Source organism: Zonotrichia albicollis, chromosome 1 (genome assembly GCF_047830755.1).
Source record: "Zonotrichia albicollis isolate bZonAlb1 chromosome 1, bZonAlb1.hap1, whole genome shotgun sequence".
NCBI classification, from domain to species: Eukaryota; Metazoa; Chordata; class Aves; order Passeriformes; family Passerellidae; genus Zonotrichia; species Zonotrichia albicollis.
This window is the reverse complement of record NC_133819.1, coordinates 21,239,362-21,258,829: the sequence shown is the minus strand read 5'-3', so window position 1 is coordinate 21,258,829 and position 19,468 is coordinate 21,239,362. Positions and strand designations below refer to the sequence as shown.

Here is a 19,468-nt window from a genome sequence, read left to right as displayed (position 1 = left end):
GAGGGTTACTACAAGGACGAGGAACAGTCAGTGCTTAGAGGAGCTGCCTATGAGAAACATCAAGGCAGTACAAAACTCTGGTGATATGGAATCCTTGCAGTATAATGATAATAGAACTCTTGAGGAATGAAACAAGTCATCTGTGTACAACAGCATAAAACTGACATCTTTACCAATGGGCTAAAGCATGAGGACCATAGCAAGTGAAAGAAGCCATTCTGAATGTAAAAGATTCCTGGATTTGCAGAAGTGAACTCTGCAGCACCAGGCTTGCTATATTCCCTTCACCAACTTCAAGTTTACCTCTGTATTTTGCAACAGTGCAGAATAGTTGTTATAGTAATGGTTTCATTTTTCCCTCTACTGTTAAGCAGAAGTCCCCATATATACAATTCTGAAAATCAAAACCCAAAAAACTTACAAACACAAGCTTATTCACTACCTTTGGTCTGGAAGTACAACTCCTTCCTTAGAGTGTGAACTATATGTATTAAAATGATGTTTGCAGTGTAGAATTCTTTGATCTGAAAGCTGTGCTTTTACAGATTACCTTCAAACTTGCTTGGAATTAAAATATTCAGGGTGTATAGATTATCCTTTGCAAAACCTCATTATTTCCTGGCAAATAGCTGAGTGGCTATAAATTGCCATATGCTGAGACAATTCATCCTTTCTTCGAGCTGGGGGAAAGAGAGCTATAGCCCAATTAAAAAAACTAGTGAAGAATCCTGCAAACCAGGGAACAGCTAAAATACAGAAATAGCACATTTATACATGCAGTGAAGGAAATGAGTGCCAGAAGTAAGCAACAGTGCATTAGAGAAGTAACTTTATGCATCACATATATTTCTTAAAAACCAGTAACAAAAATCAATGAGAAGTCCAGTCTGCTAAACAGGGGCTTCAGATGCAAGTGCCAATACCTGGGCACAGAACAACTAAGTCACATGTAAATAATATTTACTATTCAGAAAATTCATCGAAAATAATTCTATGCTTAAGTAGTTTGTTTCCCTGAAAGATAACTAGATGAGAACTCTCACTGATAACTAGAGAGTGCTGTGATTCTGGCTACAACAGTAGCCACACAGTGTGAATATTCTGAGTTGTTAGTAGTCAAGCTCCACAGACTGTGTAGCTGTGTAGGAAGCTCCTAGGTTAACTTCAGCTTGTAGTCACTGACCTACCTCTGCCTCCTTCAAAATGAGCCAACAGACAGGAGAGACACAAAAGCAAAACCTACTCTCAGATGATTTACAAAGAAACAAAAGGAGACTAGCTGCACTAAATCAGTGTTCATTCTGTGAATATCCTCACCCCACAAAGAGAGAAGATGACTGGAAGACATCTGATAACACCAAGGATCAACTAAGAAAATGAATATTTATGCCTCTTGTCACAAAGTTAGTTTCTCTCGCTTGGAAAAGCACTTTTGCAAAGGACGCAAATTTCCGAACCCATTTGTTTCCATCCGCATCAGCACAGCGCCACCCAGCGCCCACACCAACCCCACAAACCCCCGGCACCTCCCGGGAAAAGCAGCTCCAGCCCTGGCTGCATCCATAGGGAACTGCTACAGTGCACAGAGGAACAACAGCCCTAAAAAAGCAGTAAAAAATACCAACTACCTCCCCTTATCTTCCCACCGTGGATAGCTGTGGCAAGAGAAGAGATCAGAAAAAGAATGAAGGTTTAAAGGAGAACATGTAGATAGTCAAAGAAGAGATATCACTGGCATTTTTACCACCACTGGCCAAGAACAATTCCAGTTCATAACTCCTACCCTGTTTGGACAATATGCAATACTGTGAGAGCTAGTGCTCTGAGTATAATCTGCAAAGAGATGGTAATTCCTCAAGTTTGCACCTCAGTCTGTTCTTTTGTCACTGCTAAAATTACTGGCAGTACCTTTACAATGGCTTCTAAATACTTTTAATTATTTATTAATTAAAAACTGCTTATCTAAATAGTTGAAAAAGAGGTAAAGTGACTTCAGATAACTTCTGATTAAAACAGTATTCAGTCGTTGTTATTTTGATACCTTCAACCCTTCTACATGAAAAGCTCATAAGCGTCGACATGAAAGAAGCTGAAGGTTTTAAAGAGAAACAAAGAGAAACAAAATCCAAGAGAAATGCTCAAAGAAGAAAAGATGACAAAAAGCATTTCTATATAAAGGAAATGTGACAATGTATCCAAAATTTAGCCTAGCCTAAGAAGCTGTGAACAGTACCAGCTGCTCTTTATCTTTCTTTTTGATAGACTATAACAAATCACTTGGTAACAAATATGATTATATACTTAAGCCTGTGTATAAGCAGGTTCTGGCTGTAATTATCCTACAGCTTCAAGAAAATGGAGGGCTCCCAGCATAAAGTCCAATTACTGGACTGGTCAGAAAAACTAACAGGACACATAACACCAGATCCTTCAGAAGTAATAAAGATCATTTTCTGTTCCTCCGCTCTCCACAAAAAGACAGACTCTATGGGAGCTCTCACTCTAGGTTTTTGGGGCAGAACTGACTGAGAACCTAAATGCTGACTTATAGTGTGTCCAAAGCAACTTCAGCATTCTCAGAAAAGAAAAAAATTCCAATCTGGATAACTAAGAAAAAGCCTACCAAAAAGATAATCTGAAAGGCAAATGACGGAACGAACTCACAATTTTCAAAACTAATATATTGAATTGCAGAACAGCAACTTAGCCTAATGTAAAGGAAAGCTCCTAGAAAATTCAGATTGATTGATCATAATCTAAAAATTCAGAAAGATATATCATAATCAAAAAGGGAAAATTAAAAATACTGAAGAAAGCATACAGATAAAACCCAGAAGGCTAATTGAAACAAATTTCTATTAGAAATAGGGGGGACAAATAATAACAATGTCAAATAGAGGAAAGTTAGAATATCCAAATGACATTCTGTAAGTCTGAAAGCATAGGCTGCATGAAATCATAGCCAAGAGCAAGTCTAAGATGTCTCAAGGGAGATTATATTACTTGTTCATCATCAAACCAGGGCATTTTGATTCAGGTCTTGCATGGATCTGTCCTGGACCTCATTTCAAGGAAGTATTTTCTGTGCTGACTTAGATGATGGAAAATCATTGTAAGTAACATGCTTATGAACCAGAGATGGACTCTGCAGCAGTTAAAGAGGAGATGTCAACAACTCAAACTGCTCCTGTTTTCATATAATCTCTATTTGCAAAATGAAACCCAAAACCCACAAAAGCTCTCTAATCATGAGCCTCCCCTGAATCACTCCACTATGTCAATGTTTTTCCTGCACTGGGGAGACCAAAACTGGACATCCCACCACAGAGGTGGTCCCACAACTGCCAGAGAAAGAACCACCATTTCTCTTCAGCTGCTGGCCAGGCTCCTGCACAGCCCTCCTTGGCCAGGACACACCAGTGAGTGAGTGCAGCTCGCTGCCCACAGGGGACTCGGGTCCTTTCCTACCAGGCTGCTTCCCTGCCAGCCAGTGCTGCCCTGTGCTGTTCCACAGGTTTATTCCATCCTGGAAGGAGGACTTGGCTGCACCTCAGGACATTACTGTCAGTCCATTTCTCTAGTTTGACATGGCTGTTTTGAACAGTGGCTTTGTCTTCAAACTTCCCAAATTGCAGAGACTGCACTCCCTTCCATCCTTCGTGTAACATCTACATTCAACTTGTAGCTGACAATCCTGTATTCACTGATAGTCACTGTATTCACACCAGCAATTTTGTGCAAATGTGTTTTACTTCCATTTGAAGTCTACTTAATTCAAAGGGCAGTAAACAGGGAGACTATCAAAACAGAAATGGAATGCATTCCCAATCTATAGGTCAGCATCTCAGATTATGTAAAAAATAACAAGCATAAACTAGAACCAACTTACTCATTCCTGAACATTCTCTGTCTCCATCCCACACGTTAGAAACAGCATGTCCAGTCAACAGCAGATTAATCAAACTTTGGCTACACAACAGAAAGAAATTATGTAAGATGTAAGAAATTAAACGGGGCATGAAATTTATTTCAAAAAATGTGGTTATCTGTAGCAAATTTAAAAATTACTGAATTACCCAAGCAGACATTTTGTAACTATTTTCCATTAACTACTATGTATTTTAATTCAGGAACCCTAATTATCATTTCCACTCTTTCAAATATGAACTTGAAATGCAGTCCTGAATTTGAAAATTATCCGTCTGAAAATTCAACAAGAACAGAAGCACTTCCTCAGAACTGATGTACTAAAAGGAGTTAGCAGGGAAATAGACACACTTTTCAGTGTTGCTTTTGGTTATTTTTAAGTTACAATTGAGTCTCTCTTTTAACGTCAGTAATTTCCTAAAAGAATGATCAGTTACATAAGACAAAAAATTAGCTCAAAAATAATTTTAAGTGGTAGCAAACTTTTTTGCAGCTTACCTTCCATGACCATAAACAGGATCTATCAATGGCTCAGTTGCATCTTCAATTTCATTTTTTATGTTTTCTATACCCTGTAGAAAAATTACAAACATTTTTGCCGTCTTAAGGAATGAGCTGCAACGTTTATACAACAGAATGCAACAGTGAAACACTGGGAGGCTGGTGTTTTTACATGAACTGATAAAGGCTGCTTTCTTTTCAAAGGAAAGTATTTTCAAACATCTTGCAAGGAAGAATGTTTTCAAAATGTGTAAGTCTAAGTCTCCCAGATCAAAAGAGAAAAAGACAAACCAAAACCCAAAAAACCCAAGGGACTGAGCCTTTCAAATTTTTAGGCCGGAACTGTACTGCAACAATTTATCTGGACTTGACTTAGTTCATCAGTTTACTTGTTCACCTTTTACAGAAAAAGGGTTACATGATCAAACTTTCTCTTAACAAAGAAATAACACCCACCCAAAAAATACATCAAGCAACCCACAAACCTTTGTCAGTATTACAGAATACAGAAAGAGCAATACTCCAAATCTGTTTGTCCATGCTGAATATTGATCCCAAACTGCAGCCTTCAGTTCAGGGAAGCTTTTGAATGCTCGTTTGCTAAAAACAAAAAACAATAACAAACAACAGAAAAGAAGCATGTATTGAGATGAAGCATTAGAATAGTGTCACAAAGCACTACCAAGAATTACTAACACCTAACATGAAAATGTCAAAGTAGAACAGATCTGGTGTTATACACAGAATGACACAGCAGCTCCTCTGGAGTTACAGTAACTGCCATCTGCAGATGAGAAATAATTCTGGAGCAAAATGCAAAAATGAGCCATTTTTATATGCAAACATTAACCATAAAGTTACATATATGTGTGAAAAGCCTGAGTGGCTTGCACCACCACTGTAATTCTATGAAGCAATGTTACTGCAATTGCAAATAGACTGTATGTCACCAAAAAACATTGGCACTATGTAGGGTTCTGAATGACATTCAGCCCAGAAACAATGGAAAAATCCTTCTACTTAACCAGGTAAGACTATCTTCCAGGATTTTGAAGCAATTATTTCATTTCCCATAAGAATTTGACTTTGTTAGATATTAGCTCTGGAAAAAGTAAATTGTTCAAAACACTGAACAGTGGTACACTGACATTTGGGATCTTATTGCATAATATGGTGACTGCCTGGATGATAAGGTAATACCAGGTGATCATATGTTTAAAAAGGAAAAAACTGAAATAAAAACTGAGGAAAGGAAGAAATTCACCAATATCCCAGTGAAACAACACACTTGCAATTCCTTGGGTAGTTAGAGCTAAATATTACATTTCAGAACACAAACATTAGTTTGAGTAATTCAAACTAGATCATAGTCTTTGCTTAGCTTACACAAACAGTACATTATTTTTTTTCTGATTTCTTGCACACTTTTAGTAAGCTTTGTTTAAAAAAGAAACAAAGATCTACAAAAATATATCCACAGATGGGTTTACTCTGGCTAATACTTGATTTCTAAACATCCTTCCTTCATCAGTAGAGTACACATGGCATACAATTCATGCAAGGCAAAGCCAGTTCTGAAATCCACCTGATGTCTAAAGGCAAATGCCAGAGCACTGACTCCAAGGAGAATGACAGAAAAAAATTAATTTGGTACCATAAGTCCAAAGAATGAAAGGGTGAGCAGGAGAGGAGGAGGAAGGGCAAGAAATTAGTGTTTTGATCAGCTAAGGTTATAAAAAATTTATATTTTCCTTGTTCTTATTTCCTTATATGACAATGGGTTTAAAAAATAAACTATAATTACTACTGGTAAAATGAGCTGTGGTTATTTCAGTTCTAATTAGCCACATTTTCCATCTCAGGTGTTTTTTGGAATTCTGCTGCTCTTTATCTACTCTTTGGGGATTGATTTGTGTAATATTCACCCAACTGTTCGCTATGAAAATAAAAGGCAGTTACTTTAAAAATAAACTCACTAGAACTGTGAGTTCTGGGTTTAGACGCCCAAAAAAGAACTATGTTTAAAGTATGAAACATTTAAAAAAAATACTTCTTATGACATCTCAAATCAGGAAAAAGTATTGATAACATTATATAATTATTGAGGATTAACATCTTTAACTTAAATAGCAATCTTGATTAGATCCCCAGAACCCTATGTTCATAAACTTGAAATGCATAAACTATCTAGCCAATTTATCACACTACATTGCTCCAGTTTTATTTTAAAGCGTAATACTTATGCTCAAAATGATATTCCACTTAAAATGTTCCATTTAAATGTCCACTTAAAATATTCCACATAAAATGCAAAGAAAAAACACAAAACCCCCCAAACCAAAACTTGAAATCCAAGTTTAACCTGATGAGTGACACACAAAAAGCTCCTCAGCATACCCCTTTCAGGCCTGTGAGTATTAGTGTAACTTCAAAATATTGCATTTTAAATGTTCCAACATATTACTTACTGAATTAATGCATGAAATCGCTCAAAGCCAAGCTCTTCGACAGCCAAGGCAGCTATACACAAGAGACACTTTTCAGCACTACACATGGCAAAAAAATGACACAAGATACACACAGCAAGCTAGAATACTTTCAAGCTCTAATTATATTTTTAATCCTCTTCTGACTTTTAAATTTAACTGATTAGTATAAACTAATTTACTGCAACATTAAGATTCCACCATACAAATTAGTGAGAACATTTCTATTTGGATTAATCAATTTATTAAAAGCACAAAGCCACTGGCATGCTGGAAATATTTGTCATATACTGAGCTGTTGATTTTGTACAAAATGTGGCTGTGACAAAGCCACTAAGCATATGCATACTATAGATATAATTTTGCAGGTCAACAAGAAGTACTATTTCCTAGAAAAGCAAGCATGATTATTTGGATCATCTTATCAGTGTAGGTAAGCTGTATTTTTTTCTTTGAATATACACTTCTGTTACTGAAATTTAGTTTTTTTTTTTCCCTTTAATGCTTATTTATTACAAACAAAAAAGTAGAATGATTCTAAACAGTGTTACATAATCTGTTTTTAAGTAAGTTCTTGTTGTTTTCTTTCAATAATGGATAAACAGCCTTTCAAATTAGTGTGCATCCAGGACATAAAAAAATACAGCATTAGTGTCTTCCCAAGTTCAACACAGGCTTTATACCTTTACTTTTCTTTATCTTTCTGCTAGTAGAGCAATACACAAAACAGACAGATCTGCTTTCTGATAGATACCACTTGATGCTGAGTATTGAAACAATGTCTGATCACCGAGCTACAGAATGTGGCTGCATACAACTCAGTTAAGATGTGAAGCCATTAGGGCTAGTACCACTGATCAATTTTCCCCACCAGAATTCCCCAAAAGGCATTTTATGCCTATTCTGATTGTATTTTGAAAGATGTACTTAATTTGCCCTACATGCAAATACAACTGATTCTCAAGCAACAGAATACTTTCATTTTCTACTTAAGAAATAGAACAGCAGCAGTCTTAAGAATTTTAGTTTGTGTCATTTGAATAACTATAAGGAATTGCTTAGATTACCAAGAGTAAAACTGGACTTAAAAGAATGTATTTTAAAAACATTTTTATAAAATATGAAACAATGAATCTAAATTGCAGAAAATGCTGCGAAAACTAACCTTGCTTGAAGAACACATGTTTTTGTAAGCAGAAGTTTAGAGGGACAAACTCATATAAAGCAATCTTTGAACCTGGGAACTTGCACTACTAAAGCCAACACATGGCCAACAAGTGACTGCTATACACCACAAAAGCAGATGAAAAATGCTACTGCATTCAGTAAGTGTGCTCGAATCCACCTTTTGTTCACAGAGCAGGATGACAGGCAGTTTCATTCTGTTACTAAAGAACAGAGTAAAATGCTAAGATAATTACTATTTGAAATAAAGGGAAATAAGTAGAAATTCTAAAGAGAAGTAGAGCTATACATAACCCAAACAATGCTAAATAAAGACAGGGCTTAGTGGAACGAAACAGAACAAACAGCAAGAGAACATGAGATGTATGAGAAACACAATTGTTTAGAAATTCTTTAAAATGATACTCTATCATGCTGTGTCTAAGCATATTTCATGGCTTTATTATAAACATATCCCCATATCCAATTCTCAAACAGCCTGCCATATGGAACTGTGTCTGTAATAGTCCCTGCTCACCCAACTCATCTCTTAACTCCAATCAACTATGACAATGCCAGTTTCTATTTTTATTGAGTACACCAGCCAAGCAAGAAATAAATGTATTCCTTTGCACTAGCAGTTACACAACTTTGCATTACTCATAATTCTCCTCAACATCTTTGTCCCACCCTTAACCAGGTTAAGAAGATGGTTTACAGGTAAATAGCAGGACAGAGGAAGGGGAAAAAGCTCAAACCTAACATATCTTAAATTGGTAGGAATACAACATCACACATAGAAGGCAAAATGCTCTACAGAGGAGAGGGGCATTCAGTGGCTAGCAGGGAATTTAGAATAGAAACAATGAAAGAGACCAACATGGTCCATGACATAAGCAGGCTGGACATGGGAAATGTATCCTGGTCTTCCTTCAGCACATTCCATGTTATTAAGGACAAGTCAGGCAGAACTTGAAGACTTGCACAGAAACATGAAAAATGTAGTTATGTAATAGAATGGATTAGTTCATAAGGGTCAGTGTTGAGAGTAATTAACTTGAGTGTGTGTTTAAAAACACTGTTGAACATTTTCTACAGTTAAATGTTCTTTGGAATCAAGCAATACATAAAAAACCAGGACAGTAAGATCCTGCATATAACTAGTCTCTGCTTCACTTTATGTAGAAAACATTCTTCCTATCACTGGCAAGAGCTTCAGAGACAGCTAACAAAAAAAACCCAAAAAAAACCAAAAAACCAGAATTTCAGACTTGCAACTGCCTTATCTTGCAAAGGATAAAACAGAAAAGTTACAGATAAAACCTTCTGTATAATATTTTTTAGTACTTTAAAAAATGCTCACCTTGGAGCTCTTGTGCACTGACCATCTGTTTTTCCAATTAAATATCATTTTAATTACTATTGCTTGAGCCTTCTAAAGCACAGGGAGCACTTGCTAGAAGCAGATGAAGATGACTCATAACAAGGAACTCCAGCACTACAAATTGCTGTAACTAGCTGTGCACAATAAATCTATTTGTACAATTCCTACTTGGTAGTTTTGCCACAAACTGCTGAGTAACATATTTCTTCCCTCAAAAGACAGCACCTCTGTAAGCAATATGTTCTCATGTGAAGGGATTTTCAAACTTCTTAAGGCACAAATTGTGAACAAAACAAAGAAAAAGCAGCTTATCTTTTAAGACATTAGATCTTTCCTGTTTAAAGATTAATAAATACAACTCTCTGATCATATGTGCACAAACAAACTTTCAATGTCACTGACACTGCAGTAGTTAGATATGACTGGATGCCTCATCTTAGTGCAACAGATGGTATCTCCTGGACCCTTGATGTCAGGAACTCATGAAGGAGTGAAGACATTTGCAAAAAGCAGGTAACTGAAAAATTCCAAACTACAAAAAAATTTAGGTAATTTACCAGAAGGTGATTTAAATTGTTTGGTACTGCACAGACAAATGGAAAAAGGCTACTTCTCCATAACAAGAGGATCCAGAATAATTTAGAATAAATAGAGCATTGGAGAATTTTCTACAAAATTCTTCTAAAGCAACAAGTGACAAGTATTCTTCCAGTGTTAAGAAGCATGTAGATGTTTCAAAATGAAAGATGTATCAGGTCCCAGTAAATTACAAAATAAAATTGAAGATTATGGAAATTGCTGAAATTCTAAAGAAACATGTATGTTAGAACTGCAGTGATCAGACACCACATTGCTTTCAACAAAAAGGATGAACGTCTCTAATTACAACAGACAAAAATCTTGTCTTTTGCTTATGGAATCACAAAGGCAAACCAACCATCTGTGAATTAATAAAATAGCAGTGGTCCTTAAAACCATGTAATACTTCACTAAAAGATGGGTAATTTAGCATAGAAATACATCTTACAAGGTTGCTCCTCTTGATGACTAGATTCTGCAGGACTTTCAGAAATACTAGCAGTTTCTTCAGTTGTTTTTCCTCTTATCCATGTTGCCAGACAGTATGACTCAGAATTATCAGAGCAAGCCATTTCCAAAATATCACATAATGTATGGCAGAGAAGGTTCTTCTGCTCCTCTTCTGAAAGATCAGAAACCTACATGAGTCTGATTGCTGAGAACAACTGCCATATATAAGCTACTAGTATTTTTTATACATTAATGCTACCTAAATAATTATTACTTTTATCTCATTAATTACTAATGTTAATTGCTCTTTGACTACACTGGATCAAAGATTATAAGGCTGTCTTTAGAAAAATGTGGTTTTATAGAATTTGTAACTCATTCCCTTTCTTAATACCAAATTTCAATTAAATATTTCTAAAACACAGAAATATTAAGCACTAGAGCATAGACCTCACAAATAGGAGTTCTGAAGCATGTAGCATACATAAATATGGAAGATCACAAACAAACAACAAAGTGTGAAATATTTTAAGTTTTTTAACTAATACATGCTTCACAAACAAATAAAATGGAAAAATAATGAGGGGGGATAAAAAAGGGTCTCAGTACCTGGACAGTCTCTCCAAGTAGACTTTTCACTGGTAAAAAGCCTCTTCAAAAGGAATGCCTTTGTTACCAAAGAATAAGATATTATCAAAATACAAGACAACATTGCCTTTTGCATTTTGTCACAAGCACCAAAGCATTTTTGCATGTTTTTAAAAGAGTTTCAAGCTGCTTACCATTCAGAACAAGACTCTGAGCCTGCCCTATTTACTGACTTTTCCCCATCAAACCAGCTACAAAGGTGGCCTCATCACTGCATCCCACACCACTGGGTTTGAACCTCAAGTACACTTCAAACAGACAAAGTGCACATTGGCACAGACACCTCCTGACTCACAGGACTGCAGGAATGGAGGCACAAATATTTTTCAGTATAACTGATCAGTAGTACAAGACATCTCTAGTCACTAACACAAATCCCTTTAGTAGTTAATAAGCCCACCTCTTTTACCCATTGCAAATAATAACCTCCAGATCAGGTTAAAGCAATCCTGTGCATCTCCATATCCCTGCTTTGTTTTACCATCAATGCTAAAGGAATGCAATTAAAGAAAAAGCTCTGAGTTACAGAGAAGGAACAATGAAAGAAGAAACTTCATGAAGCAGAGTCTTGCCATTTCAGGTATTTGTAGCACCTCAGAAACAGCTGGTTCAACTTTCACTGCTTTCCTGACATGCTCACCTTGTTCTCCCATAACAGATATTTTTTAACAGATTTTTTTTTAGCAAACCTTGTTAGATGGCAAAATCAACTACTTCAAATATTTCTAATACAGAATTACAAAAAAAAAAAAAAGCAGACACTGTGACACAGACATTACCCTTAAAGGCAGGGAATTCAAGAGATGTGACAGGATTAGGATTATATTTGTATCTGATCTTTTCCTCCAGCCCTTTACAATGCAATCCTGATTTTGAAGTTACTTCTGCTTTGATCAGCCTGCTACATTTCCTCAAACAAATGTCCCTCTGCAAAATTATAGTTCAAAATCAGCCCATGCTCATCCCTGCCTTTTTACAGAGATTTTGCCTCCTCCATACTTTAATTATGAAATCAAAATACAACTGATCTGCAATTTATTTTTCATATTTATTTTAGTTCCAAATATATAAACAACAAATTTTGGGCTCCCTGATTTTAAACCAGTAAAGGCATCTTACCTGTACAGGTGCTATCACTGCACAAGGGCCACCTTCAAATTGTTCTAATGCAGTTGATTCAGAGTCGCTAAAAACAAATCCTGTCAAATGAAAAAGGATTTTATTTAATGCAATATGAAAACAAGTATGTGTACTCTTTCCCTAACAGAAATGACACCTGATTTATGCACCTTTAAAAATTAGGTTTTTGTTTCCTTGATAATGTAACTGCATATGGTTAAACTATCTGAAGCAAAAAAGTCACGAGTACAGCTGAAAGGACAGACATTAATTATTTATATCTGCAATTAAATCATGACCACAAAGGTCCAACAGCTGGGGTTTTAAACAAAAGAATTTCTAACTTAAACCATGGTTTTTATTTTATGATAGTTTATTTCTTATCAATAAATTAAAATTTGTGTATTATTTTGTCTACATATGTAATGAAAATATATCTTGGAACCTTCACTGAACATGTATAATACACTTCTATTCCTGATGAATGGCACAGGATGCCTCCCACTGATCTCTTTTTGACCTATCAGCACATCCTATTAAGAGTGAAATATGCTGAGCAGTTTAAATATTCACTTGCAACCCCTGAATCAGACCTCTTAATGGTGTTCTTTTACAGAAGATACACTCCATTTACTGAGATGCAACATCACCAATGTTCCTCCTCCAGCTTTAATGTTTTGTATTAATAATTTGTATTTCAGAATTATCTTAAAGTCAGATAATCAAGCAAATACTGGAGCAATTAGAGCAAAATTGTTTCACTACCACCTTGCCCTTAAACTTGTCTTTAAGAGAGGTGATTCATATCTTTCATTACTCATTGATAAATGCACATGCAATTACCTTGATGAAGCTGACACACGGCAATTTAGAGCAAGAGGTGTTTTGCATTATCCTTGTAAGGAATGATAAGATTGTGCCAAAGTCATTCTAGTTCACTGCAATCTAGAAACCATGCAACTGCAGTCAGCAAGTGGGGGCAGGCAGAAAGGGGACACACATGCATCTTGTCATGGACTGACAGTGTCAGTCTCAGCAGAAAGGAAGTTCAATGCTACTTCCCCACAATTTCTCCTCTTCCCAATTCTGCAGGATTACATGCTGCCATTACAAAAGCATTCTAAGCTCTGGATGTGAATTTGAACTGAGGAAATGCATCTCCCCCACAGTACAGCATGGCCAGTACATCTTCTCAAGCAGCAAGAGATAGAACAACTGCATGTTCTGTATGCCATACTTCATCACAGAACAGTAGATGTTCCACAACAGTGTGAATTTTTTGTTTTAAAAAGGATCAGGGTAGCCATGGGGATTCTGCTGCATCTGATCAAAGGCTCCAGGTTATTTTTAATCACATGTGCAAACATGTGCATTACAAAGATGTATTTTATTTCCAACACCTAGGGGCCTATGTCAAGCCTACATCCTTAGATCTGGCATCACCTGATGTAGCAATGAAGTTCCATTAATTCCTACTTGGAGCAAAGCTTGCAGTGATGCCATTTCACTGCCCTGTTAACATGCCCTACCAAGAAATATCATCAGTCCTTTCAACTTTCTGAATTGGTTTGTGCAGGCTTAGAATATTAAAAGGTGAGTCCTCCTCTGCTTTGAAGCATTACTGCATGCTATCTAAGCACACTTCAAGAAGAGAGCTTTTTTAGTTGTTTTAATGATTTATTTCTGCAGAAAAACAACATACTTGGGTGTGGTGCCACTAAACCACACTTAAGAAATCTTGAATTTGCTTCACATTCTTCAGGCTTCTTATAGAAGGCATGAACTGTCTCAGCTTAACCCTGCCCTGTTTTTCAAAACTGCCTCCTAAAAATAAAGAACATCAAGTGATCCACCAGAATGAATACAAATCTGAGACAGTCAATGTAAAGTCGGTATCACACAGAATTTCACAGAATACAACCACAGGCAAAACACATATAAAATACTCAAGGAAACACTTCTTATTACTTAAATGCTGCTTAATGCTCAATAAATACTAAGATTCTAGAAGCTGTAAAGCAAAAAAAATGAGCTTCAGTCGGTACAGTCTTGCTCTTTTAAAAAAGTTCTACAGAATTGGAAGTCAGCTCAGGTAAAATTTCAGAAATCAGAATTCCAAACTCCAGCTGGGTTCAACATCAGCCTGAAACCACACCCACTCACCTTTTTAACCCTCCACAACAGTCACATTTTGGGCAATCTGCAAGCACTCATCAACCCTACACTCTTCCTTATGATTTGTAAGAATGGCCTGGCCACCCTTTAAGGTACCAAGATGAGCATCTCTGATCCAGAGCAACTTCTGCTTTCTCTCAACTTTTCATATCTATCATACAGCTCTTTCCACTCAAGATAAAATTTCAAAAAGAAAAAAGATGTAATGCAGCCAAAACATTTTTTAAAATTATCTGTCTGCTTTCATCCATTAGTATAATTAGCATCATTTCCCTGCAAGAAACATAAAATAATGCCATTACCATATATCTTCCATGTCATTTAAAACCCTGTTAAAGGCTGCATTGACCCAATTTTTTCAACATTACTACTGCTCTGCTGCTTTAACCTTTTGAGGCAGTGTGGCAGGGAGATGAAGTGGATCTAGACTCCTGTTGGTAGCCAGTGCATCGCCCAATATTTTGAGTAATGACACTGAGAAATCTGTCTTTATATCCTTTGTCCACTACAATCACACAAAGTTTTACTCTCCTTATTTCCCCATTTGGCATTTATGAAGGTCCATATTTCTTTCTTGTATCTAATTCTCTTCTATGTACAGTTTACCAAAATTAGTCTATGACTTACTTAACCACTCCTGTCCTTCATCTAATATGCCACATCATGGTCCAAAGTACTACAAAACCCATCAATTCTTCTACCATGACTACTCCACCACTTTCCTGCATCTTTTTATTATCAGCCTATTTCTAAAAAATCTTTTTTTCCACCCAAGACACCATAGATATAGCTATCATTTCACAAAGGATGCTGTGTCTCCAGTATTTACACTCTGTACAAAACCCAATTTTACCTGAATGAAAGAGACAAGGGAATTAGCAAAGAGCATGCAACAGTAACCAGGTCAGAAAAACCCTTGCTAATCCAATCTACCTGTAAAGACACTGCACTATCTACTTTTTGGCCTAGAATCACAGAATATGTTGAGTTGGAGGGAACCACAAGGATCACAAGTCCAGCTCCTGTTCCTGCACATGCCACCCCAAGAATCACACCATGTGCCTGGCAGTGTTGTCCAAAGGCTCCTTAACTCTGTCAGGCTCGCTGCTGTGAGCACTTACCTGCGGAGCCCATTCCAGTGCTCAACCATCCTCTGGTTATTGAAACCTTTTCCTGATACCCAACCTAAACCTCCTCTGACTCAGCTCCACACTGTTTTCTCAAGTCCTGTCACTGGTCACAAGAGTGAAGAGATCAGCACCTGCCCCTTCAATTCTCCTTGTGGATGTTGAAGGCCACAATGAAGTTCCCCCTCAGTCTCCTCTCCTCCAAGCTGAACAAGGCAAGTGACTTCAGCCACCTCTCACCATGGAAATGCATATATTTTTCTATTTAGGGATACAAGAACTGCCTGACAGTAACACTGGATTAACACATTATCACCCAAACATGAGGTTTACAACACATCTTAATGTTGCACTCTTTCTTTAGCACTGGGAATAGAATGATACATATTTTGCTTGTGGCTTTGGGTTTTGCAAGTGTATCTTTGCAGTAAAATTAAACTTCTGAAATTTTATGTGGGGAGAAAAACCCCCAACAAACAAAAAACCTTTTCCTGCCCACATAAACAAAGGAGAATTTACTACAGCAATACCCCAAATAAACTCCACTAAATGGGTTGTGGATAAAGAGATAGAAGTCCTGTAAAGGACTGAGGAATACACAAACTACCTGGTAGACTGCCACTAAACTGGGCAACTGGAAGCTAGAAGAGAATCCAGACAAAATTGACCTTTCTACACTGTATGTTATCCATATACACAAACTGTACTTCCCATTATGCTTCTGCAGTTAAATGCTTCTTGTATAAAAGACCATTCTATATCTTTCCTTCTGAAGTGAGAACACAGTTTATGTAATTCAGAAAGGATGCTGTGTGCAAGCCTGCCAGACACTTATATTGGATAGCCATGATGTCTCATGCCTGGGGGATGATCTGAAGAACAGTTCTATGCATGAAATTTGTCCCTTGGCTCAATGGAGGAATTTACTCTTAACATAGGTATGCTCCTTTAGGGTTCAGTCATCTTCTCAGCTGCTTCCCCAGTCCTCACATCCATGCCAGGAAACACCAAAGAACAGACTGAAGCTTTGCACTACATTCCTGTGTCTGCTTTGAAGATTCTGGAAAATGGAATCCACAAGGTTCAAACTGCAAATTCTGCTGCAATCATAAAGACAAAAATTCTGTAAAGAACTCCACACGAAAACCCTCACACCAATTTTACAGCCATGCCTTTAAGTCCAGAATAAAACCAATATACTTCAAGTTGCCAGTGCAGAAGCCTGAGGGAATTACTGCCACTAACTTCCAACAGCACTTCCACATGAGCTGGGTCAGTTCTCCAACTGCTGGCAAACCAGCCCATCTTCAAACGAGTATGATGGTCAAGGAGTCTGGCGCATAACAGGATTCCTGGAATGGGCTGCCTTCACTCAGAAACTGACAGCTATCAGTCTTAGGTTCCTCAACACCCTCCCAACTGCCTACTTTTCTTTCCAAATGAAAATCATAGCTCTCAGTTTCCAAAGGGTTTGAGAAAGAAACAGACGATGCTTATTAAGTATCCAAAATAAATGCCATGCTGGCACTACAATCAAAAGAAATAAAAACAAAAAATCCAACACCAAATTAGTTGTTTGATGCTTTCAGCACTTTTTGTGTGGAACAGGATCTATCTTTTAAACTTTCAAGTCTTTGGAAACAATAAAGCTTCATATATTTGTTTGCTGGTTTTTTTGTTTTAAATCTTGATGAGTCAGTGTTGATGGGCCTCCTTTGCAGCAAGTAAATGCGGCAGAACTTTATCAACAAAATAGAAACTGAAAGCTGGGTGAAAGTATTATGCAGCTACACAAGGTAAGTGACTGGAATTGGCTGTTTTGATTCTCAGCACAAGACCTCCAAACAGTCTAACTTAATGTCATGGGGTTTTGCTACACAAAATTGATTATACTGAGAGGGATACAGAGAAGGGAACAGATGCACTACACATTCTAGTCACAGGACTTTCCCTACAGACAGATTAGAAATAGCTCCATTGCAGAAGCCACCAAGAACTCCAGAGCCCTTTTCCATTAAACTCTCGGTCCACCACAGGTACAGTGCATTATAACACACATTTCAGTAAATTTTGAAACTGCTGAAATTTGTCACACAAACTATCTTAAAAACTTCAATTGTGGCAATCCAACATTACCAGTTAAAGAAATAATTAAACTTTCTAACACCAGTTTTTCTTTTCTGACTCTGCACATACCTTGGACTGAAACCACAACATTACCAAAACTTAAGAGATATTTCAGAAAGTAACTACATTTCAGTAAGCAATTTTGTCAGGAAAAGCAATGGCTTTGCTGTGCCTGCTTAAATTCTAGATCTTAGAAGGAATTTGGCTTTTTTCCCTAAATATTTATCACTGAATTATCTGAAGACAGATAAACATAGGGAAAAAAAAATGAGTCTGGTAATACACTGTGTCCAGTAATGGGGAGCAGCTATGCAGCTCCCAAATCTACTGAAACTATGTAGATGGCAACACCCTTGTTAAAAAAATAAAAAGGAACAGAGAACACTAAGAAACTTAGTTTCAAGCAGCTTGAACCTGAGACCTGGACATATTTTTTTATCTATAAATTCCACTATCACTTATGAATTTTGTCCAGGAATCAACAGTTTTATCATGAACATGAATCATTACTAGAATTCCTCAAAGCTCCCACTATAGAGAAGGCTACTATTCCCTTCTTTCAGCCAGGACAGGTACACACACTGATTCCTTGCATATAATTCTTATAGGTAAGCATTGCAATTGCACTTTTAAGGATCACCAACAAGCTTCCATCAAGAAGAAACCCTGCATTGGCTGTACAACTTAAACACCAAAAAAACACCTTTAAAAATACCACACGTTCCAGCGTTACTGGTGCTTTATCTCTGGCATGTCCTAGTACTGGCATGCACCTGCTTCCACGGTCAAATAACCAATTCAAAAACCAAATCTGTGAGTCTCTGTCCCAAGTTTGGCCCCGCTTCTGCTATTTGTGACTCATATATTCACAAAAAAACCAAAACCACAGCACAACTAATGTTCGTTTCCACAAGCTATGCAAAATCACGACATGAGACGCTGTTGTTATATATAATAAATTAAGATCCTTTTCTTAATTCTAAGGTCTGTGGAGATGTGTGGATAAGGACGATTATGCTGCAAAAAACCAAAATAATGACTTAGCAAGGGAAGCTGCTGCATCATTTTCCCGCGTGGGCCAGCGCGGGCACAGGCACAGGAGCAGCGCCCAGGGCACGGCGCCCCTCAGGCACCCGGGCCCCAGCGCGGGGGCGGCGGGGCTGCGCTGTGCCCGGCGGGCAGCGGGGCGGGAAGGGCCGGCGGGGCACGGCGCACGCAGGTACCTTGCGCCCAGCGGCAGAAGATGGTGTCGGCCAGCCCGCGGGGCCCGGCCTTCTTGCCCCACACCAGGTGGACGAGCTCCTGGCCCGCCTCGGACATGGCGGGGCGGCGGCGGCCCCAGCGCCGGGAGGGCGCGGCGGCTCCGGCGGCTCCGGCGGCCCCTGCGCAGGCGAGGCGGGGGCGGGGCCGCGCGGGGGGGCGGGGCGGGGCCGGGCCGGGCGGAGCGGGCGGGGCGGGGCGGGGCGGGGCGGCGCTTCCGCTTCCCCAGCAGGCCCTGGTGCTTCCGCGGGCCCGGGGGCATGTGGGGCTGGGCAGTGCTGTGACAAATCCGGGATGGAGCTGCTCCCACCGGCAGCAGCCTTTCGATTTGAACGTTCCCGAGATGAAATTGTTGTTGTTCGCACTTAGAATCCTTCCTGCGGTGTGCAGCCGAAATGGAGCTGCGGTGGTGTGCCCACTTCCTTAAACAACTGCGCAGCGGTAGGGTTGGAAGGGAGCTCTGGAGATAGAATTAGAGAATCATGTAATCGTCGGCGTTGGTAGAGATCTTTACGAGATCA

At 38.3% G+C, this 19,468-nt stretch overlaps 1 protein-coding gene across 2 annotated transcripts in view; it reads right to left on the bottom strand.

Moving 5' to 3' along the window:
• MINDY3 (MINDY lysine 48 deubiquitinase 3) overlaps window positions 1-19,116 on the bottom strand; it is a 54,332-nt gene extending 35,216 nt beyond the window's left edge. Inside the window, exons 1-8 of one of the 2 annotated variants that reach the window (XM_074535455.1) lie at window positions 18,911-19,116; window positions 12,259-12,338; window positions 11,101-11,158; window positions 10,490-10,663; window positions 6,897-6,948; window positions 4,914-5,028; window positions 4,426-4,499; window positions 3,890-3,969 (exon numbers count right to left, since the gene is read on the bottom strand). In XM_074535455.1, coding sequence (XP_074391556.1) covers window positions 3,890-3,969; window positions 4,426-4,499; window positions 4,914-5,028; window positions 6,897-6,948; window positions 10,490-10,663; window positions 11,101-11,158; window positions 12,259-12,338; window positions 18,911-19,007 — 730 coding nt within the window. In that variant the 5' untranslated portion in view covers window positions 19,008-19,116. Of the gene's footprint in view, window positions 1-3,889; window positions 3,970-4,425; window positions 4,500-4,913; window positions 5,029-6,896; window positions 6,949-10,489; window positions 10,664-11,100; window positions 11,159-12,258; window positions 12,339-13,960; window positions 14,083-18,910 lie in introns of those variants that run through there. The other variant, XM_074535465.1, reaches the window with a different exon arrangement.
• Window positions 19,117-19,468: the final 352 nt, after the last annotated feature.